This window comes from Aethalodelphis obliquidens, unplaced genomic scaffold, assembly GCF_003676395.1.
Source record: "Aethalodelphis obliquidens isolate GAN/ISIS:26980383/991018 unplaced genomic scaffold, ASM367639v1 scaffold26, whole genome shotgun sequence".
NCBI lineage: Eukaryota > Metazoa > Chordata > Mammalia > Artiodactyla > Delphinidae > Aethalodelphis > Aethalodelphis obliquidens.
The window spans coordinates 1,505,500-1,529,710 of NW_020837970.1; the positions used below are offsets into that span (position 1 = coordinate 1,505,500).

The 24,211-nt window shown below is 39.4% G+C and overlaps 1 protein-coding gene across 2 annotated transcripts in view; it reads right to left on the reverse strand.

Moving 5' to 3' along the window:
* The window catches only part of WDR72 (WD repeat domain 72), a 205,612-nt gene extending 182,078 nt beyond the window's left edge, over positions 1 to 23,534 (reverse strand). Inside the window, exons 1-3 of one of the 2 annotated variants that reach the window (XM_027123063.1) lie at positions 23,510 to 23,534; positions 6,317 to 6,481; positions 367 to 473 (exon numbers count right to left, since the gene is read on the reverse strand). In XM_027123063.1, the coding sequence (XP_026978864.1) occupies positions 367 to 473; positions 6,317 to 6,469 (260 nt within the window). In that variant the 5' untranslated portion in view covers positions 6,470 to 6,481; positions 23,510 to 23,534. The other variant, XM_027123064.1, reaches the window with a different exon arrangement.
* Positions 23,535 to 24,211: the final 677 nt, after the last annotated feature.

Here is a 24,211-nt window from a genome sequence, read left to right on the forward strand (position 1 = left end):
GAAGGCTTGCATGGATTTGCTTAATAGCTCAAAGTGAGTTACTACATGAAAAAAGACAAGCGCCCAGACTTTTCCATTTTCAGTTCTATAATAGGTGGCATTTGCCAACATCCTTTACACAATGAGGCAGCCACAAGGCCTGATACACGTTGGGATGTTTAAAGATTGGGAGTCATAGTACTGATTACTTTCCTTGGGACTGTCACACAAGTTATTCAACCATTCAAGATCTAACTTTTCCTATATGTAAAAGGAATATGTTAATCACTAAAGTTTCCTTCAGCCCTAGAATTCTGTATCCCATCAGAGTTTTTAAAAAGGGAGAAGGAACAGAAACAGGTGCACAGTTCCACATATCTTACCTACCCATTTTCAGCAGCACTAACTATGAAGGGCTGTTTAGAGAAGTCTCTCGCTCTCGCCAAACACGTCACTGAAGCTGAATGACCAAAAAGAAGTTCTTTGGCCGAAATCTGAAAATGATGAGGGTAAGTTTTTAAATAGCTGTAAACTTTTTAGTAGAAGAATATAACATGACATTATATAATTATTCATAATTCTAATTAGGAATGCTGTTATATTATGTTTTTGCTGTACATAAGTTTCAGGAAAACTGATATATGGCATATAAAAATCCCCAGGATAATAAACTTCTAGGTAAAGGAACTGTGTTATACACATTTTTTTTGTTTTTGGTTTTGCATCTGTCATGAAACCTAGATGATTGCTGGACCTGTTTTACAACATCTAGGTTTTGAATACAAATAAATCAGTGTTGACATTTATTACGCACAAAATGTGCCTCAAACAATAGTAGCATATTTATGTGCAGATTTCAGAATTCAGAAATGAGTTTACAAAATAATGCAGAGAAAATATTACCCTTTTTGTAACCATTATAACGCCTTATTTGAATTCCTGCCTCAGAAATAGTAAAAATTAACTTATCCACATTAGAAATAAAATTTTAACTAAGCCAACTTAGTTAAAATGCCATTGCAAAATGCCAGCTTTTTCTCCTATGTGTGAATTTTTAAAATGACACCAAGGACTAGTTCTTCCATTATCTCATGTGTGAAAGAAATCTGTTCCTCATAATCCAACCATAACAATAAGAACAAATTATTTCATAACATAATTGTTCTCTGCCTTCCTCTTATTTCTATATTAATCAGAATTATTTCTTTAAAAGATCTGTTATCAGAATAAATTTCTAGTGCTACATAGAGCATTTTGCAGTTGGTTCTAATCACTTACAATCCAAGTTCTCTACCTTCCTCCTGGGAAATACAGGTTCCATCTCAGAAAACAACATATTATCTTTCCCTATCATTACACTTGGGAAAGCGTAATTCTATGAATTTAACCCTTGTCCTATATATTACAGGCCAAATTAAGCAATGAATCAGGGCAAATCAAAGATACTCCTCCTCCAGAGAAAATCCACTATGGACAAAATGTCAGAAGAGAACACCATTGCCTTTCATATGAAGTCTTCATTCTGCTACTAAATCTTCACATGTAGTTGAATGAGCTGTGACAATTCACTATAACCTCCTCATTTTATCACACATTCTGCTGTGAAGAATAACAAAAACCTCTACAATCACGCCTAGTCGTTGCCATGATGAAATCCAGGAAACCTTTACTTCTATTCGTGGGCTCCACCTTTATGAAGCATTGGTCCCCCTCAACTCCCACCATAGCACAAATAGAAAAGGGAAAAGAACACACAACTTGATGAGCATATACCATATTCCAGGCACTTATGCAACTATGAACAGGGTTTAATCCCCATTTCACAGTTGAGGAAACTAGGGCTTGAAGAATAGAAGTCATTTGCCCAACACTACAGAGTCGGTAAATAACAGACCTAGATTTTGACCAAGACCTTTATTCTTTTTCTCTACTCAACATTGCTGTTCTTCATTTTGTCACTGTTGTGTTTCCTTCTGAGTATAAAACAGGAAGAAAAATAGAACATACCGATACTATAAGAGAATATACCTGAGAGAATGTTCAGAGTTCACCTTTTGCTATGCTCACAGGTATGATGAATGCCAGCAATCAATACCAAAAGGCCCAAGTGACGAAGTTCCTAGCATGGGACTTGGAGAAGCTCCCCATTGGCAGACCTCACAAAGTTTTGGGGAAAGCACAGGGCTTTGAGAGTCAGACCCTGAGCCTGGAAGCAGAATGCTTAACCTAGATACGTGATGAGCAGCCCAGGACAGGGAGACATTTATTCTCCAGCTCCCCTGCACCCCGCCATCCCACCACCCATGGACAGGGAAAGTCTAAGATGTGTACACAATCCCCTAATGAATGCTTGGATACTCCAAGATGTACAGACCTTAAATCAGCTTCTTTCCCTCCCTATTCCTATTCTCTAATCCTCTCTCTTTCTTATACAGAAACGTGATACTCTCATTCTAGCAGTCCTACCCATCACCCAAACCCCAAATCTGGAAGGTATCTTTGGCTGTTCCTGCGCCTTTAGCTCACAACCAACTGGTTTCTGAGTTCTGTCCATACTCTCCTCTTAATATCATTCCAGGTTTCATCTCCTCTTCATTCCCATTGCCACTGATTTAGTTCATAGTCAAGAACTTTCCTGACTACATTACTGTAGAAGCCTTCTGCCCAAAGTCCCTGGTAGTATGGGACTTACCTCATCTCCTTCTCCCTTCAATGTGCCCTTAATACCAAGTGATATTCTAAATTACAAATATAATAAAATAGTATTATGTCATCTCCTCAAAATCCCTTAATATTACCACTGCTTTTAATTAGCACAAAGTGTTAGCGATTGCTAGTTAAAAAAAAAAAAATCTAATCTCCTCAGCATGTTAGATTCCACGTTGAGTCTGCTCTGTCCTTTCCAGATGTGCCTATCACCTCTAATTTGCCCTTTATGTTCCAGGTCTGCTCAACTACTTTCACCAGTTCCCTGAAGGCAAAATAGTCTCGCCTTCCACACACACACTTATCATTCTGTCTGCAATCTCCTCCCACCTGCTTTTCCTGTTCAAGTCTGATACATCCTTTAGAATTCAGCTCAGGCATCACCCTCAGAAAGTCTTTCCCTTGAAGAGCACACTTCTCACTGATTAGGATGGCTATTAAGAAAACAGCAACAGCAATAGAAAATAACAAGTGTTGGTGAAGATGTTGAGAAAATGGGAACCCTTGCACACTGCTAGTGGGAATACAAAATGGTGCAGCCACTGTAGAAAACAGTTTAGCAGTTCCTCAAAAATGTTAAAATAGAACTACCATATAATCCATCAGTTCTACTTCTAAGTACAGCCCAAAAAAGTGAAAGCAGGGACTCAAACATATGTTCATACACCCAGGTTCATGGCAGCATCGTTCACAATGGTCAAAAGGTTTGGAAGCAATCCAAATGTCCGCTGAGGAATGGATAAACAAAATGTGGTATATAAATACAATGGAATGTTATTGAGCCTTAAAAGGGAAGGATATTCTGACTTATTCTATAACATGTGTGAGGACATTGTGTTTAGTGAAATAAGCCAGTTGCAAAAGGATAAATACTGTATGACTCTACTTATATAAGATACATAGTAAGGTCAAATTCATAGAGACAGTGTGTATCCCACCACTTTACAGCTTCCTAATTACATGTCTGTCTCCTACACTAGACTCTGAGAAACCTGAAGGAGGAATCTACACCTGTGACAAAAAGCATCTGTGTAGTTCGTCTAATGACTGCATAAGTGAGTGTCCTTAGGTTTGTTTTTCCACTTTATTTGGTGGTGAGTGAGCGTTTAAGACCACAGACCGTGATTATTCTCTTACCTAAACCCTTTTGGAGAGGGGAAGAAGCTTTCCACATTTAGTACAAGGAAGAAAGAAAGAGCTCCCAGTTCATTTTACACCCCACCTCCCTGCAGTGTCCTTCTCCCCTTCCTACTGTCTTCCCCTGCTATGCCCATCGGTCCCAAGCTGCCCTACAGCCACTCAATCAACCACGTGGTCATAACCTCTCTTAAAATCTCTCTTGTCTTCAAGGCTGCTGTTCTTCTTCCTCTGGCTGAATTATTCCTTTATCTATATATTTTAAAACAAAAATCAAATTAAACTACTAAGCATTAAAATATCAGTGATGGAACACCCACTTGACTATCTTACAGATACCAAGAGGATTTGTTGAGAACTCAAAAATGCCCTGATTTTTGAAAAGCCTAGAATCTTCCCTGCTAATAGTTGACCCATTGTCACGTAGGGGCAAGATTCAAAGGAAAACTAAGAGAAGGTGTTCATTCTTTCTGGTCCTATGATTAGCCCTAGAAAATCTTAAGGAAAATTCTTATGTGGAAAATCTCACACCCATACTCATCAATATCTTACTTGTGTTACTAACTTTTTCACAATGTCCTCACAGTGAACTTCCAAAACATAAAACTAATCCAATCTCCTTCTTAAGTCTTCTCAATGATTCTTCTTGTTCCTTACACCCCTGCCAATCTGATTCCCATTCCCACCTCATATTTCTAACTGTGATTTCTCAATATCAGCAACTATTAGAATTTGGGGTGGAATAATTTTTTTGCTGTGAGGGGCTGTCATGTGCACTACGGAATGTTTACAGCATCCCGGGCCTCTGCCCACTAGATGCCAATAGCATCGCCCTTCCCATTGCTCTAACCCCAAGCAGAAGACTTGCTCCTAAGAAAAGCATGAAATAACTATTCCCACTGAAGATGAAGTACAGACTGACCCCCACAAAGAGCACCCTGTATTATAACATAACTGCACCGGCAGTTACTAGCCTATGTCCTTCCTCTACGACACTGCGACCAGTTGGGCAGCCAGTACCAGGTCTTCTCATTCACGTTTGAACTCAGGTTCCCACCGTACTGCCTACCTTGTAAAATGCACCCAATAAATGCATGTTGAATAAATACCAGGAACATACGTAAAAAGATATAGATGCTAGGATTCCAAATTTCTTAAGCTTATAGCAACCTACATATTACAAGACAACTACTTCAGCCAGGAAACACTACACTCCAACATTAAAAAAAGTAGCAAGATAGTTTAAGCCATTTAGGATCTTAAGTTTAGACTGTAAGAGATAATGAAGGCAAGGGCCAATTTCAAAGCTCAGCTGTTGCAATAATACCCAGTCCTTCTTTTAGGAATGTTCATAAACATTGAGCTGAGCTGGTCTGCTTGCAGTTTTTGGCAGTCCTGTAGTGTAACTGCTCAGTGATGACAGATGTTAATTAATTACACTATAAAACAGAATTACAATTAATTGTTAATTTAGGTTTTAAAGTGACAAACTTTAAAGGCTAAAAATAGTCTTTGATCTTTAAAAGGCTTCCTAATGAGGGCAGTATACTTTAAGTACATCATTAGTTTAAGTGTTCAAATTAGGTCTAGAGGCTCCTAGAGCTAAGCAAATATCTATTCCAATATGTTAAATGTTTATGAGTTGGGACAAGGACAATTAATTGCTAATCAATGGGCCAAATCCTAGGTGAGGTTAGGTTCTGAAATAGGAGGACGACAATAGTAAATTGGATTTAGAGCTTTTCGATGTGACCTGTAAAAATCACAGGCAAGCAGAGACTAAAAGAATGGCAAGAAGGGGCTTTCCTGGTGGCGCAGTGGTTGGGAGTCCGCCTGCCGATGCGGGGGACACGGGCTCGTGCCCTGGTCTGGGAAGATCGCACATGCCGCGAAGAGGCTGGGCCCGTGAGCCCTGGCCGCTGAGCCTGCGTGTTCGGAGCCTGTGCTCCGCAACGGGAGAGGCCACAGCAGTGAGAGGCCCGCGTACCGCAAAAAAAAAAAAAAGAATGGCAAGAAGGCCAAACTGGCAGAAACACCCAGATAATTAAAATATTACTAAATATTTTTACTAAATATTATTATTTACTAAAATATTATTAAAATATTACTCATTTAGTTAATAGTGGTTTTCAAGGGTGCCCTTTGTTTAGATTAATGAGCCATAATTTTTAGAATTATACTTACATGTGCATAGTTCAGTTACTTAAACATATAATTCAGGATAAAAAATAGTAAAACTCAGCATAGCTTAAAGGATGATAACACTTAACTGGTAGCTAAGATTGGTGCTATTCATAATATAATTTTCACATATGATCTTGATCCATCATATAATACTTCATTTTTCCAAATTCAAAAGTAAAACCCATTTATTACTTTGGTAAGTACCTTTTTAACAACCATGCAAAACTTCCACTGTCATTGCAGGTATAAAAAGCACCCTGTGTTTATTTTTTGAGCTCTGTCTGCTTCAATAGTAATAGTTTTCACTAACCTTTAGTTCAGATGAGAGATTCCAGAGGCAGAGTTGACCCTCTTGACTTCCTGTCACAATCATTTGCTGGTCATCAGTGATCATGATGGCAGTGATGCTGTGAGGAGGTGCCTTCCTTCCCCAGAGTGCCACCGCCTGTAGGGAGGACCTCATGGTAAAGGAATCCTGGACACACAGAGATGGGAAGATGTGTACACAGTTATCATTTGTAAATTTTGAAAATTGATCATCTCATAAATGTTTATGATGACACAAACTTGAACAATGTGTTCTCCGAGAGCTGTGGAGAAAGGTGTGTCCCCGTCAAATAGAGAAGAATGTAGTCAGACATTGAAATTACCATGCCCATTGTTAATTAGTCAAAGAAGAATGATTTTTATTCCAATTCTTGACGATTGATGCTAACCAAGAGAAGGATAGGAATAGTCTACCCACCCCACACCCAGCTCTGACTATGGGTGACCTTACCCACACCAAAGTCTAGCTAGGCCTTTCAAGAAGAATAGAGTTATCTACACACTATAATTTGAAGACAACTTTGCAAACTCTCTTTCCCCAGAAATGTCACCTCATCTAAGTAACAAATATCTGAACTTTGCTATTAAAAAGTAAATATTTTTGTAAGTGTATTAAAATCCTTAATAGTCATAAGATTCCTGACACATCCAAATAAGAAAACAAAAAGCACAAAGGTCAAACCACAAGAAATCAGATCTCAACCAGAGTTCATCCTGAACAGTCCAGATTGCTAAATGTAGTAAAAACAGATCTGGTATTCAGAGACCTAGATATAGGGCTGCTTTACTACTTATTACCTTTATTTCCATATTATAACAGTTGTATGCAGTAAAATAAGGATACCATCACCTACATTGCCTACATCTCAGTATTCTTATGGGGAATAAATCCAGCGATGCAAACAAAAGCATGTAGGTATAATTATACATACTATGCTATCGTTATACTACTCATAAACTATAATCTAGAATTTCAGGCAGGAAATGGCTTTGGGGATCATTAATCTGATCCCCCTCACTTACAAGAAAACCAACAATGAGAAATAGATAACTCTTGGGATCAGTTCTAATTCTGAGATTCTGAGAGACTAAGCGAGTACAGTGAGAAAAAGTAACATTAAAAGGTTGCACATTTCAGAAGTCACGTTTTTCAGACTTCCTCTCTCTCTCTCTTTTTTTTTTTCAGCAGAAAAATTTTAAAATTAGCCCCAGAAACTTGGTGCTTTGCTATCAACAGGAGAGAGAGAGTAAATCCATGTTTTCTGAGACCCTGTACAATTCCCCAGAAATGTCTAATCAAAAATAAACCTCAGGGGTTTCCCTCGTGGCGCAGTGGTTAAGAACCTGCCTGCCAATGCAGGGGACATGGGTTCTAGCCCTGGTCCGGGAAGATCCCATATGCCCCAGAGCAACTAAGCCTGTGTGCCACAACTACTGAAGCCCGCGCACCTAGAGCCCATGCTCCGCAACGAGAGAAGCCACTGCAATGAGAAGCACGCAGGCCGCAACTAGAGAAAGCCCACGAGCAGCAACAAAGACCCAACACAGCCAAAAATAAAATGAATAAATTAAAATAAATAAACCTCAAAGGAAAAAACAGTCTATCGTAGAATCTTTAAGCTAGAGGAAAAGTCTGTGATGTGGAGAAGAAAGTCATGCCTTTGACAGAAGTATACTGTCCCATTTCAAATAATTATATGTCTAGACAAGTTGTAAAATCTTTGAAAAGGGACTATAAACCTCTAACACAGCCCTCAATTTATAATTATTATATTCCAAAATTGAGTGCCTGAATGATATTTTGGAATGTCTAAAACAAAACTATGGATAGATGTTTACAGGCCCTTAAATGATTTCTAAATCTGGCTTAATTGAAAACAATTTAAAATAAACAGTTCCATTGGAGGGAAAAAAATGGACATTAAAAAAGAAACATTTCCACAGACAGGGATAAAATTACAGACTATATTATAAAGGTCAAATAAATTTCCCTCATTTGGATCTAGTCACAGTACCAAGTCACAGCACTAAGTACAACATTTTAGATTCTGATATTGTATTTTGTTACTTATATAAGGAATATGATCAATATTTATTATATAATCAATATAGCTATCAAAATAATTATATAAACACACACATATACACACATACAAACTTTACTCTTAAGTGACTTTCAGATAATTTCTACACAAGTTTTTGACTGCAGCCTACCAAAATATCACAATGAATTCTTAGAATGAGATAAATGGCCTTCAAGAAGCTCACAGCCTGCAGGTAGAATACCTATGTAAATGAATTACTCAATTATGTAGCTGTATATATATATCCCCAATTTTTCCGAAGTGGCTTTATTACTATGTAACATCACAGTACAATGCTCTGGACATGTATAAGTGCTATGCAGATAAGAGTGAGGTGTGACCTATAAGGGATAGCTGGTGTTCCATCAGCTTTCCCATCCTTTTGATTTTTGTCCCTTTCTTCAAAAATAGTCTCTCAGAACCCCTTTCATATACATATTTATTATTTTGTTATTTTTGAATAGTATAATGAAAAATAACTTTAAGAAAAATCATTATTTTAGGTCTAGTAATTATTAAAGTTGGTATTATAAAGCTGGTTTTGATACAATTTAATTATATATAAAGACAAATTCAATTTATACCTAAGAATGAAAGACATAATATTAAATTTAGATGTGTTATTTTAATGTTATACATTTAAATATAGATTGAAATTCAGGTACATATCAAAAAAGACCAAAATTGCATCCGTGACATAATGCTTGGATTTCCTACCTTTTATGGTTAACAAAGTCAAATGTTCATTTTTATAATTTCCACATTTTGTTTTTCTGAATAAGAGAGAAGGTTTCAAACTGTTATTTGCAAATGGTATTTAGTCATTCAAAATACATGAAGTTTGTAGATATTTTTCCTTTCTAGAAAAAGCCATATTCAATAAGATCATTATGATCCCCCCCCCCTTTTTTTTTTTTCTGGTACGTGGGCCTCTCACTGTTGCAGAGCACAGGCTCCGGACGCGCAGGCTCAGCGGCCATGGCTCACGGGCCCAGCTGCTCCGCGGCATGTGGGATCTTCCTGGACCGGGACACGAACCCGTGTCCCCTGCATCGGCAGGTGGACTCTCAACCACTGAGCCACCAGGGAAGCCCTAGAATGAGGCAGTAAACTCTTAGAGTGCTGATGAGGAATTGAAGGAAAGGTGTGATTTTCCTAGAAGAAAAGACTAGAGAGTCTTCTTGTTCTGTTAGAACTTATGTTCTGGGGAAAGTAACTCCTCCATTTCCCTTTTTTGTGTTCCACTCAGGTGGATAGAAATACAAAGTTTCTGATTCTAGGTTGATCATTAGGTTCTATCCAGCATACCACCATCTCCATTAATTTAATTCAAAATATATTTTATTGTGAAAAGAGGCAAGAAAATATAATAGAAGGAGTCATAAAAATCTTGGTCTTTTTCCTCCATTAATAGCTAACAAATATTCCTTGATCCTCAGTTTTCTCAACTACAAAATGGGAAAAATAATTACTTTGCAGAACTGATGTGAAAAGAGGTGAGTCTCTACAGAAAATGCTTATCATAATTCTTTGTTCATAATTGTCATTCAGTAAATGTTTATTGAATGAATGAATGAGGAAATGAATCACTGTAATTTTACACTGTGGGCAGACAATGTGACTATCACTTTCTAGCAATGCCTTTCTCAGTGTGAGATTTCCTTCCATTCTTTTAGAATACTGTCACTACAGTTTCTTTTCTCAAAACTCCTGTGAACTTATACTAGAACATTTGGCCATAAAAATGTACATGCTGGCTTCCCTGGTGGTGCAATGGTTAAGAATCTGCCTGCCAATGCAGGAGACACAGGTTCTAGCCCTGGTCTGGGAAGAGCGCACATGCTGTGGAGCAACTAAGTCCGTGCACCACAACTACTGTAGCCCGCGTGCCCTAGAGCCCGTGAGCCACAACTACTGAGCCCACGTGCCACAACTACTGAAGCCCGCGCGCCTAGAGCCTGTGCTCTGCAACAAGAGAAGCCACTGCAATGAGAAGCCTGTGCACCACAGTAAAGAGTAGTCCCTGCTCGCCGCAACTAGAGAGATCCTGCGCAACAAAGACCCAACACAGCCAAAAATTAATCAATTAATTAATTAATTGATTATTTTTTTAAAAATGTACATGCTATTATTACTTCTAAAATCTATGATGATCTTTTAATCAACAACTTCAGGTAATATTAGGGTCCTCAGATTTAGCGAATAAAAATACAAGATGTCTAGTTAAATTTGAATTTCAGGTAAACAACAAATAATATTTTTAGTGTAAGTATGTCCTAGACAAGATTTGGGACATGCTTATAATTTTAAAAATTGACTTTTTTATGGGACATGCTTATAAAAATTATTTATTGTTTATCTGAAATCCAAACTGAACTGGGTATGCTATAGGCATCTTAGGGCCACTGGCGACCCTAAGTTGCAGCCAAAAGGGAGCCTTGAAGATCACTATCATCCCCCTCCCTCCTTCTACAGACAAGAGAATGAAAGCTCAGGAAAATTGTTTACTTGGCCAAAGTAACCCAAGTAGAGAGTGGCTGAGTAAGAACTGGAACCTGGTCTCTTAAGACTCCACCTAGAACTCTCCTCCTGCACACCATGACAAAGACAACCCAGGCTTCCCCACCAGAGAGTCTTAGTGACAGGCTAAGCAAAAGTCTTTATGTCGGTATTTCTTTAAAAATAAAAAAACAAAAATAAATAACAAAAAGCAAATAGTCAAGAAAAACAACAACAATAAAACCTCTTATCCATTCAGGCACCAGTGTGGCCTACATCGTCTCTAAAAGCTGTGCTAATGCTTCCTGGTCCTTTCTCCATAATTACGAGAAAGCACTAGAGAAGACAACACACCATTACAGCCCCCATCTTCCTTCTCACCTTCGTCTTCTTCCCTGTAACAAGTTGCTTTTATCTCTCTGACTTGTCTGATCTGAGGCTAGCAGAAAAATAAATATGAGGCAAATGGGGTTTCGTGGCTGGTGTCTACTGGACACTGGAATTGTTTACCTTGTCATAAATAGCTCTCTTCAGGGACATGCCCTGACACTGAGTCTGCCTCGCCAGCCTCAAACACAAAGACAAACGTCAAACCCCTTTACTGAGGACAATCAAAAAATACAAAGGATATACTCCTCACTTACCGTCCATGAATTCTGACAATAACCTCCTGACCAAAGTAAACATCTGTGAGGAAAGTAAAAATAGTATAGCAGTTCATAATACAAGCTTTGGAATAAAACAGATCTGGGTTTGAATCTCATATCTGCCTCTTAACAGTTCTGTGGCCTCTGAATCCCATCTCTTAAGTGGAAAGGAATCCTACTTACTTTCTTCAAAACTCATACTTAGGAACTGTTGAGAGACACAAATAAATTGCCTCATGATTCTCTCCTTCAAAGAAGATAACTTGGTCATCTTGAGCCCAGAGGAAGTTTCGTTACCCCGTTTTAAGTTTAGGTTAAAAAAGCTTGGGGTTTTAACATGCATCAAATTGTACTCTTGAAATGAGTGTAGCTTATTGTATGTAAACGATTCCTTAATGAAGCTGAAAAAAACAAATAGATTGGAAATTAGAATAAAGCAGTTTGTTGGATGTCAGCTAGCTAGTCAGTGGCAATAAATTGGGAGAGGACAAAGCGGGGCTTTATGAAGCAACAAGGAATAGATGTAAGCTGAAGAGAAACACACCTGGGTATCAGGGTAGGCCAGCATGAGAGCTACTTTAAAACCGGGAAATGAAGTAAGAAGCTTCAGGCATCCATGGGACCTAAGGGTTTGTGCTCATCTGGTCTCAGCAGAAGCCCTATCCCCCAAAACCTGTTTGTTTGCAGCTGCTCCCAAAGCAAAAGGTCTTATTTAATCAACAGATTGTAATCAGATCATTCCTTAGAAAAGGTAAAAAATTGTTTCTATAAAGTCATAAGCTGCCCAAGGCATATCTGAATAACATATAAAAATCCACCTGGTTTACCCAGTGGAGCGTGACAATTTCAGAATTAACCGCTAACCAACATCAAAGCCAAGCTCCTCCAAAAATGTTATTATTGAGTGATTAACTGCTACTTAAGAAATGCTAGAAAGTAATGTGTTTTAGGTAGGGAATGCCGTGGTAGGCAAAGTCAGTGGTAAAATAACCCAGAGATCAAGGGATGAATTAGACAGATATGCAAAATAATCTCTGAACTCCACACACGCGTGATCTGGAACAAGTATAAAACCAAACAGCCAAGAAATCACATCCCTATCACTACACGGATGAGGTTTCCATCACAGCTTACAACTCTGCCAGTCTTGTGAGTAAAAGATTACAAAGTATTACCTTCAAATTTCATCTCCTTGTTTATTTATTATTTTTATTTTTATTTTTTTTTGCGGTACACAGGCCTCTCACTGTTGTGGCCTCTCCCGTTGCGGAGCACAGGCTCGGGCCGCGCAGGTCCAGCGGCCATGGCTCACGGGCCCAGCCGCTCCGCGGCATGTGGGATCTTCCTGGACCGGGGCACGAACCCGTGTCCCCAGCATCGGCAGGCGGACCCTCAACCACTGCGCCACCAGGGAAGACCCATCTCCTTGTTTATTAAGCTGTAGAGCAACAGATTTAAAAGAGCCCCATTAATGCCAAGTGTGTTCCATTTACAGACAATGTCGAACAGATGAGCATTTGGCCAGAAAAAGAAACAGGAGAAAGTCAACTCATTTCTTTCTGGGTGGCTCCTTCACTTTTGAAAAAATTTTAGTTTTTATTGAAGTATAGTTGATTTACAATGTTGTGTTAGTTTCAGGTGTACAGCAAAGTGATTCAGTTATATATATATATATATTCTTTTTCAGACTATTTTCCCATAAAGGTTATTATGAAATATTGAGTACGGTTCCCTGTGCTAGGTCCTTGTTTATCTATTTTATATATAGTAGTGTGTATATATTACTCCCAAATTCCTAATTTATCCCTCCCCCCAACCTTTCCCCTTTGGTAACCGTAAATTTGTTTTCTATGTCTGTGAGTCTATTTCTGTTTTGTAAAAAAGTTCATTTGTATCATTTTTTTTGATTCCACATATAAGTGATATCATATGATATTTGTCTTTCTCTGTCTGACTTACTTTATTTAGTATGTTCATCTCTAGGTCTATCCATGTTGCTGCAAATGGCATTATTTCATTCATTTTTATGGCTGAGTAGTATTCCATTGTGTACACGTACTACATCTTCTTTATCCATTCCTCTGTCGATGGACATCTAGGTTGCTTCCATGTCCTGGCTATTGTAAATAGTGCTGCAATGAACTTTGGGGTGCATGCATCTTTTCGAATTATGGTTTTCTCTGGAAATAGAGCTCCTTCACTTTTATTTATATTTAGTCAATGAACAACTTCATGGAACTCAAATCCTCTTGTCTAAAACCTTAGTTTTAGGCTTTAAGAAGTGGATTTTTTTCTTTTTAATTATGCTACATTTAACTCTGAATATTTACAGTCCAAGTCATTTTTTTTTCTTAACCTAGAGATATTTAACATGAACAGAAAGTCTCACTGTTCTAGTAGTCCACTCTTAAATAAATTCAATGAATAGTTAATGAGAACCAAATGTATTCTGGGTAGTGGGCTGAGCTGCAGAGAACACAAAGAACAGAAAAACACAATCCCTGACCTCAAAGTACATACGACAAAGTAATTTTATGATTAATTTTAACTAAGTATTCCCACTATTAGGCAATTGTTTTGACGTGTATGAACTCTGTAAACGTATTTCCAGTCTTGAGTCATATTTTTCTTTGCCATATCTAAATACAATCTGTAAAACAATTTGCCTATTTCTTTAAATTAACTCATTTTATTTTTAAGTATTCAATTAAAAATAAATTGTTATATAACTATTTCTTTAGAATTATCTTAATGATTAATAACCATATAAAATCATGGGACTTGACAGGCTGGTTAGCTTTTTTTTCAAAATGTACATTAAAATAAATACTTGTCTATTAACATAAATGTTTGTTGTGTACTACCTAAAATCACACTGGGAAACATGTCTCTAATCCAGTCCCACAGTCAAATCTTTTCCTCTACCCCCTCATAAACCTCCCTGCAACCCAGGCAACTCCTTACACCCCAATACTCTTAGTTGATGACCCTTCCTTCCAATTAACCAAGAAAAACAAGCCACTTACACAAGAACTTCCTCTCATCACTCAACATATCATATCTTTTCCTTATTTTTAGCTTATTTTTCTAAGATATGCATACTAATCTCCTATGATAACATTTTTATCATTACCCCAAATTTCATCTTCTGTCACCTCAGTTACTCCTTTTATTGACCTTTATTTCTTGTGTTTCAACTGGTCTCCCTTTTCTTTGGCTCCTTTACCTTTACTTACATGCATTTTGTTTAAAAATGTTTATTATCTATTTTGTGCTAGAGACTATGCAAGATTCTAAGAATGTAGATAAGAATCTCCGAACCTCAAGGAGCTCATGGGTTTCTAAGAAGACAAGCACATCCTGAGTCACCAACAATATGATGAGTGCCTTGTAAGGTAAATGCAAGAATGTTTGGGGAGAAAACACAACTGGAGCTTGAGATCAAAGATAGAAAGGATTTCCCCATGGAAGTTACTACCTAAACTCAGATCCCAAATATTATACACTTATCAATATTATATATGTGCTGGTTTTGTGACCCAAGAAAGTCCCTAGTTACTTTAAACTTTGTTTTCCTTATCCATAAAATGGTAATAATATTTACCTAACCTGGCTGTAATAAGACTAAGGAGATAGTATGTACCCAGTGGTGAAGCCCTAGAGTTAGTCAGCTTGGATTCCAATGTCAACGCTATTACTGTATGTTCCCGGGTGCGTTACTTTACAACTGTGTATTGGATTCCCATCAATAAAATGTAGATAAATAATAATATCTATCTAATAGATAGATATCTAATATCTAATAGGGTAGATGTGAAAGTTAAGTGGTCTAATCCATGGAAATCATTAGATAGTAAACATTCAATAAATGTTAGCCACTCTTACCAGAAAGCATTTTTAATCTCAAAATTTGTGTATAAATCCTGTTAAGTAAATAGTAGAACAATAAGTGTAATCCTTGTCATGTATAATCCTTCAGTTTATCACAATTTACAATAGATCCCAGCTATTCAGTGAATTAAGCAGGGGAGACTAAAATAAAATGTCAAAGGTACCAAATTGGCAAAGTAGAACAAAATCTACCATCTTTCCATGGGTTAGGAGTTAAACTGAACTCACCCCAAAATTCATATGTTGAAGTCCTAACTCCCAATACCTCAGAATATGACCTGATTTGGAAATAGGGTGATTGCAGGTGTAATTAATTAAGTGAAGATGAGGTCATACTGGGTTAGGGCTAATCCAGTATGACTGGCATCCTTATAAAACAGGGAAATTTGGAGAAAGATTCACACAAGGAGAGAGCCATGTGAAGTTGAAGGCAGAGATGGGGTGATATTTCTACAAGAGAAGGAATGCCAAAGATTGTCAGCAAACCACCAGAAGTTAGGAGAGAGGCATGGAACAGACTCTTCCTCACAGCCCACAGAAGGAACCAACCCTGCTGACACCTTGATTTCAGACTTCTAACCTCTGAAACCATAAGACAATACATTTCTACCATTTAAGCCACTCTGTTTGCGGTACTTTGTTATGGCAGCCCTAGCAAGCTAATATACCATCTGACAGATTTTGTTTCTTCCAAGTAAGAACATAAATCTTAATAATGCATATCTCAATTCTGGAGACAGATACTTAAACTTTACTCTGAATCACACAATTGGTCATATACCAAATTCTGTTCTCTACTTCTTTTGTGTAATAAATCTTCTTTCCATCCACATTATAGGTTCCCTGAGGAAAGAATATACTCATTTATTAACTCAACAGGTATTTATTAAATGCTCTACTAAATGAAAATGAAAAAACACAGGCTCCTGATCTCTAGGAATTCACAAGCTACAAGTCAAGCCATAGGTAGGTAATAACTGATGCAAAGTAGACTGTGATGAGTTTTCCTGAGGTACAAGAGCAAGGAGCACTTTGCTCCCATGGTTGTGGATGGTGCATCCATTATACCTAAGCATCTCTCTTAGAAAAATTCTGCGTTTTCCCATGGACCAGTTGTCTCCTTCCCTAACCTTGAATCTATTCCCCTTTTCCCATCTTTAGCAGAGGCTGACATTGAAGTCAGTACACTGCCATTATGATAATCCTTTCCTCGCAGAATAAACAGATAGAAGGCACTCCTACAGGCAGGAATATGAACCTACGTAGACACTCCTGTTTGGAGAAGGCTCCCTAATACCCCGGATTCCAGTGTTTACTGACTCTGCCTACAAAACACGGATGCTTCTGCCAAGGAAGTCTTTAAGACCACCCTCTGACATTCCAGGATCTGAGCAGAAATGTGGCCAAAACAGACTTACATCAAGAAGGCTTATGGGTGCAGAGTTCCATGGTGGTTTAGAGGGAGTGGTAGAGGAGGGACAGGACTTGAGGGTCATAATCCAAAGGAAACTTAGCCTTACTGGAATATTCAGTTCTCTAAAAAGATATTTTCTGGGACTTCCAGCCCATTTCAGCTGGAATTAATTCAAGACACAAGAGGTGAGCCATTTACAACCATTCTTCTCACCTCTGTGGATTTTCTGTCAGGAGCAGACAAATCCTACCTCTTTTTTTTATATTTCTCTTCCTCACCTCTTTTCATCATTTTCCTTGTCCTGGCTCCCCCTACTTTCCCTTATTCCAGATCATATCCCCACCTTGTGCCTTAATTATCCTTTCCAAGTCTTAAGACAAAGTATTTTCAATTCGTGTTCACTAGAAGACATTCTAGACATGGTGCTGTGCTGGGGGTTTTCCCATACATTATCTCATTTGGTCGACACACCACCATTAGTCTTATTACGAAAAGGAGGCTTGGTAAATAAATCTAAATCCCTTGAATAGAATTATATCCCAGATTCGTCTGACTTCAAGGATCATCGCACTTCTCAAACAACTTGAGAGTGAGAGTACACAGTGATGACTCCACTACCTTGTTTACAGTCGTGCCAGTCCACTTACTCATTTAAAAACAAAAAAAATCAGAAACAACTTAGGTCCAGCCGCAGGGGTGATTAAGGTGCCACATCACTCTTTAATCTGTGGGTAAATGTATAAATAGATTCTCTCTACTTAATCTGCAAAACCTATTCATTACATCATTACACGTGTGAAAGTACCTGCATGGGCAAGAATGTTTTCCAAGCACCAGGACTTCATACAGAAACACCAACAAAAAGCCCACTGTAACACTGGCATCATGGAACAAGATTCCTAGTATAAAGTGATATTTCCACACGGCAGTGATTTCAAGGCAGTGTATGTCACAAGCGGTAGCTGAGGGAGACAGGGAAGGGCTTGGCTGGCTACAGGCCAATAGAAACCAGGCAAATGTAGCCCTTTCTAACATATCCTGGCTTCTGCTTATTCTAAAAAAAAATGTCCCTGGCAGGGGGGATCCCTCTTGTCACTTCTCTGTTGGGTTTCTACTGACTGAAGAAGTCCCTGTCCGGTGATATCAAGAAATTCTGTCCTTGGGGCATAAATAAATGCCCAGCTCCTATAGTTCATGGGAGTATGAGAGCCTGAGAGGCCTGGAATCGATCCAACCCATTTTAACTAGCAAGAAACTACCTAGTAATACCTTGTTTGTATTTCTTGGAGGAGGGACACAAGAAACACTTATTTCATTCCACACAATAATTCACCACAATCAGAGGGAGCACAGTAAGGGCAACACCATCTCCCAGCTGCTGATTACATCAAAGGCTTGCAGCACAAATTCAATTTTATGATGTTAATCTCGGCCTGCCACTCAGAAATTTTCTCTGAGGGATATGATTTTTCTCTGGATTTCATTTTAAGAATGATTTTCTTCGTCCACAATCAATAAAGATATGTTTTCATCAAAAGACTCTATCTTGGTAGAATTCAATTGGCTATTTCAATCCCTTTTGGTGACACAATATTAATTAAAATAGTTTATGTTGCACTTCAGCTGGAAAAAGAGGCAGTGAAAATAGCAGCTACTCAGAACACATGTTCTGTACACATCAACATGGAGGGCAGAAAATAATTTTCTCTTTCTCCAGGCAACAGACATTAGCTATTCAAGAGAGTTGCTCTGACTGTTGCTCTGACTGTTTCTCTTAACTAAAAAAAATTATGATGCTATTAAAAATTTTTTTATTTTCAATTTCTAAATAACGATTGCAATTGAATACATTTTATTTCTCCAGAGGAAATACAGAATTAGTATAGAGCTTTTCACACTTAAAAAAAGAGGAGATGGGCTTCCCTGGTGGCGCAGTGGTTGAGAGTCCGCCTGCCGATGCAGGGGACACGAGTTCGTGACCCGGTCCGGGAAGATCCCACATGCCGCGGGGCGGCTAGGCCCGTGAGCCATGGCCGCTGAGCCTGCGCGTCTGGAGCCTGTGCTCTGCAACGGGAGAGGCCACAACAGTGAGAGGCCCACAAACCGCAAAAAAAAAAAAAAAAAAAAAAAAAAGAGAAAATTATGAAATGTGCTACAGAAAATGAATTCTGTTTTAACAGTGATTTTGAAAGTGGCAGTCAGTTCACTTAACAAATATTTATGAAGTACCTACTGTGTGCCTGACTCTGGTCACCATTTGAGGTTCATATAATCTCAACTGGAGGCTGGAAATCTGAATTTTAACCTGCTCTCCAAAGACATTCTTACTCACATTTGAGGTGAAGAACTTAATCTCATCATCCCCCATGTACCACACAATTAATGAAATATAAAAATCAATTGATAAAATTAAAGCAATATTCACTGAATGAGTGACCAAAAAGAATAACTCCCTCAAAAAGTTCTTACTCAGGGCCTGGTCTGCATGACCTAGTGAGAATGTCAATACCTGGCGGGCCTAATCTGGGCCTTCCACAGCAAACAGGCCTTGTCTGGCCCCTAACCTACTGTTTTTCTCTGCGATGACTAAAGCTTAAAGTAGTTAAATTCTTTTTCTATCTACTGCTGTCTGAACGAAACATGGAAAGAAATCTTCCATGTTCTGTAGGACTTTGCAAGAAAACTACCTGAGGTCTTTCCTTTTGAAATTCACTTGGAGAAAGGGCCTAAACAGGAAAACTCTAGGTATTCAGTCGTTGAGCAAATGTGTACATTGTTTACAAGAAGGGATAATTCAAGATGATTAAGTTAGAATGTCGAGGCAAAGTCTTCCAAATTTAAAATTTTAAGAGCTAACAATACCAGAGAAAAATCACAAGAGGGTAAAATCCTCTAACAAATTCCTCCCCAAATGTTCAATTTGCAATTTGGTACTCCAAAAGAGCTAACACATTATCCAGATCCCTTCCCCACAAATTTTTTTTCTAAGCCTCACTTCAGTTGCTCAGACTGAAAACAAGGACTAGAGCAGGAAGCAGGCCCTAAAATGGTCTGAGATCTTATCATGTAAACACAGGAATGTTAACCTTTGTCTATCAAAGAACTCTCAGTGTGGTGGAACTCCTTTTACAGAGCCTGGTCTGGCAATATAGGCTGAAAAACACAGCTGGAGTTGAAAGTAAGCCTTTAGTGGTTGGGAAATAGGGGTAATGGAGGTGAAAGTATAAATAGCTTCATACTTCATTCTAAACAACAAGAATAGTTACAACACCTCTTGGTCTGTTTTTTATAATATGCTTGAAATTGCTAAATCCCATCTATACTCAAGGCTGGATTCCTGTTGTATTTTCTCTCATCAAGAGACTAAGACGGGTGGAGGGAACCACACTGGTTGACTGTCACCTGTGTGTCAGACAGCCTTGTGTTTTCTAGGCAACGGAAGTCTTCCAACAAAGTTGTGAGGTGGACATTCTAATGGGAGAGACTTGAAAATTAAATAAGCACCTAACAGTGTAAAATAATATACAACCCTCATTTTATGTTTGAGGAAACTAAAGCTCAGCGAAGCAATTTGCCAACATCCTGTAGCCAGGAAAGGATGAAACAAGCATAGGGATACTGTGTGATGATTTGCATTTGTCATACTCTCTCACCCTATACCTTTGAAGACACAGAAGTCTCCCTTGGCCCAGAAGGCTCTTCCTCATCATTTCTTCCTGGCAAACTCCTATAAAAATGGAACCTTCAAAACGGGAACTAAAATTTAACACCTTTAACTCCTTTGAGCCTCCCCTGGTTGATACACAGCACTCCTCTACTCCCAGCCTTCCCTGTTCTACCTTTACCAGAGCTCTGATCACTCTGATCCAATGCTTCCTGTTACCCGAACTATACTATGAATGCTTGGAGGGCAGGAAACTCTTCCTTTTTCCTTTGCATTTTGCTGGCAGGTAGTTTTACCTATAACAAGAAGTAAAAAAATGTTGAGGGGGAAGTCAAAAATTAATGTATTTGTTACAAGTGAATGTGATATGGCTTCAAGAGTTGCCTCTTTTTTTTTCTTCTCCCAGACAAATCAGCTTGAATGTAACTCTGTCTGCACAAGGAGCAAAAGGCAGACGTAGAAAAATGTCCTTGGCCATCAACATGCATTCTATTCCTATTGAAGCAGCCTAAAATCTTATCAGCTTTCTGGGCCCTTAAAACTCACCACTGACTCAGAGGAAACACACATTCAATTTACCATGAGATTGACTGGTTCAATTAATTACAACTCCCTCATCCTGTACTTGATTATTCTTTAAACATTCATATATAGGACTTTAATTTTTCCAGGTGAAATTTTGTCTTGTTAAAAGTAAAAAAGGAAGGAGGTCAGTGTTGGGAAAAGATTTTCTAACATTTATCAACTATTAAGTTGGAGACACTGCTATTTACATTATTTGCATCACTTCATTTGATCTTCATAATGACCCTAAGCATTATTGTTTTCTTTATTCTAAACATGAGGAAAATGAGGCTTGGAGAATATAAATAGCTTGCCCAAGATAAGAGGTAGAAAACCAAGACAGTTTCAGGAGTCTCCAAATCTCATGCCCTTAACCACTGCACTACCTTGCTTAGGTGGGGCAGGGGCATTGCCCAACATGTTCGGAAGCCCTTTGGAAATGAGAGCAAACTAGACGAGATATTGCTCTAGAGCAGTGATACCTAGCTCTAGAAATGAGGAGTTGCTTTTTATAGAAGACTTCAAAGAGACCCAAATGTCCTTTAAGACCAAACAGAAATTTCTTATTTTGAAGACAAAAATAACACACATAAGTTAAAGGACTTGCTGGTACCCCAGAGTTAATCTGGGGACTTGCAAGGACTTCAGAGATGGTCTGGTATGAGAACTTAGACATATTCTTTTAGTCTTTATCCCTACCTCATCTCCCTGCCTCCAACTCAGTCTAGAGCAGAATTTAATCTAAAAATGTTATGACTGGGGAAGAAATAACTATACATTCAGAGCAGAGCTCCAGAGAAATGTCTATAAAATGCATGGACAGAATTCTTAGCATTCTCAGAGACGCCTGCATACTGTAACACTATTAAATAACAGAAAAAAAGTGAACTGTCAAGCCACAAATAAATCTGAATGAAGCAATCTTGAAACTTTGAAATATTCCTAATACCATTATTTTCAAGGTTCCATAGAGTTATTTAATAACTTATATATACTTCTATTCCAGTTGGCCTCTATAAACTAGAACCTTAGGTTTCTAAAACAGTCACTTCATTGGATAGAGACTGTTAATGCAAGATTTCACACACAGAGAGTCTTAACAGTTGATATTTTATTGATAAAATAATTATATTAATAATTTTAAAACATCTTCCCCCAAAGTAGTGAGAATATTGGAACTCAACAGAGTCCCAATTTTTGCGGTTTTTAAAAAATAATATTCACTTTACTAGATGGTAGCATGGACAGAGTTTCCCTTTCTCCTCCAGCCCTTTGCATTCTTTACAGAAAACACTGTTGGTGCATTTTAATATTGAAGGAGCTAAAGGAGGGCTAAGGAACAAGACCCAGTTAACCGCAAGTAATGCATGACAAAAGAGGCTGCTTTCTTCTCTCCTGGCCTTTAAATGGTGAGAATTCAGGAGAGTGGAGACTAACCCACTGTGTGTTGCGGGGCAGGAGAAGCGAGGGTGGGGGGTAGGAATGGGTATGAAAGAAACAAACAAAAATTTCTAAACCCCTTTCTTCAGGTAGAAAATTCCCAACATGTGACCTAGTCTCCAAAGGTGACCTTGAACTCTTTTAGCATTAAAACTGCGAGGGGGAGGAAGACAAAGTTAAGGCTGCTATACAGCAATGTTGTGTTTGCATCTTAGAAACAGTTTAGAAATGAACACAGAAATGCTGTAATCGCTGAGGAAGGCGGAATAAGGAAGCACCCGTCCGCAAGGGAGTATTACTAGCACTTCATCTTTGCCAGATTTTCGTCAATACAGACATCACCCCCTTGATTTTCCTGTCCCTCGTCCAGCTTTTCAAGTGACAAAAGTGTTGTGTCCGTAACCTTTATTGCTGGCTCAGCGGCAGGTGCACAACAAGGAAAGTTTTCACCAGATCCCCTGACGCGACAGGTCTCAAGCTGTCACACCCTCGCCAGCCGGCGTCCACCGGATCATTTCCCCAGCTACCGGACTCAACTTAATGAATTCAACTGACTCCAGTCCCAGAGAAGTCCGATTTCCGAGACCCAAGAAACTCTCTCGGTAGTGAATGGCGGGTCTCTAAAAGTATCTGGGAGACTACAGGCAGGAATGCTAAGGCCCTTACCTACCCTCCGCCACCCACCACCCCCCCCCCATAGTCGAAAGGACCAATTTGATAGGTGCATGTCTTCGGTCACTACTGATGCGACATCTGGACGAGAGAGTAGAAGAGAGAATTTTCCACGTGCAAGAATTTGGAGCAAAAGAGATTATAGCAACTGCTACACGCGCTCACCTTCCTTCCCCGCCCCTCAGTATCCAAATCCTCGGCCTGAAGGCGGGAAGCCGAGGGCTGCACGAGCCTAAGGCCGTCAGAGACCCACCACCTGGGACAGACGAACCCGAGCCGAGCCGGGGGTAGGCCGCCTTACCCGAGCCTGGGTGCCCCAAAGCAGCAGCGGCCCAGCAGCCTGGCAGCTGGGCAGCAAGACAGCGGGACGGCCTTTTGGGGCCGGCCACGCCCCGACACCACGCCCCCACCCCGACACCACGCCCCACCCCAACACCACGCCCTCCCAACCGCGGACGCCACGCCCGGCGCCCCACCCTCACTCCGGCCCGTGCTCCGATTCTCCCCTGCAGTCACGCGGTTCCCTCCTGCTCTCACTGGCGGTAGTGGCTGGAACAGGCCGGTCCTCGGGCGTGGAAGTGCTCTGTCCTTCCAGGGCTGAAGAGAGTTGGAGTTGAGGTGAGGAAAATCAAGGTAGGCCAGGTGTCAAGGACCCTCACCCCGGACACTGAAAGGGACTGGGAGCCTCAGGACCTTTGATAAAGGAAGGGAGGAAGTTCACCTCCATCCGCATCCTCCCAGCAGGGGAGAGTGAGAGTTCAGGGAGCGAGAAAGGGTGGAAAATTCACCACTGAAGCCAACGTCCTGACCTGCTCTGAGTGTGCCATGTATCACAACTGACCGGGTAGCTTAGAAAAATGGGAGGGACAATTTGCTCTTCTCAGGTTTCTCAGTTATTTTGTTTAATCCTCCACACCCTGTGGGCAACTTAGTCCTGAATTCTAAGACTCCTGGAAGCAGGTGGGGACAGATTTTTTTTTTTAAACATCTTTATTGGAGTATA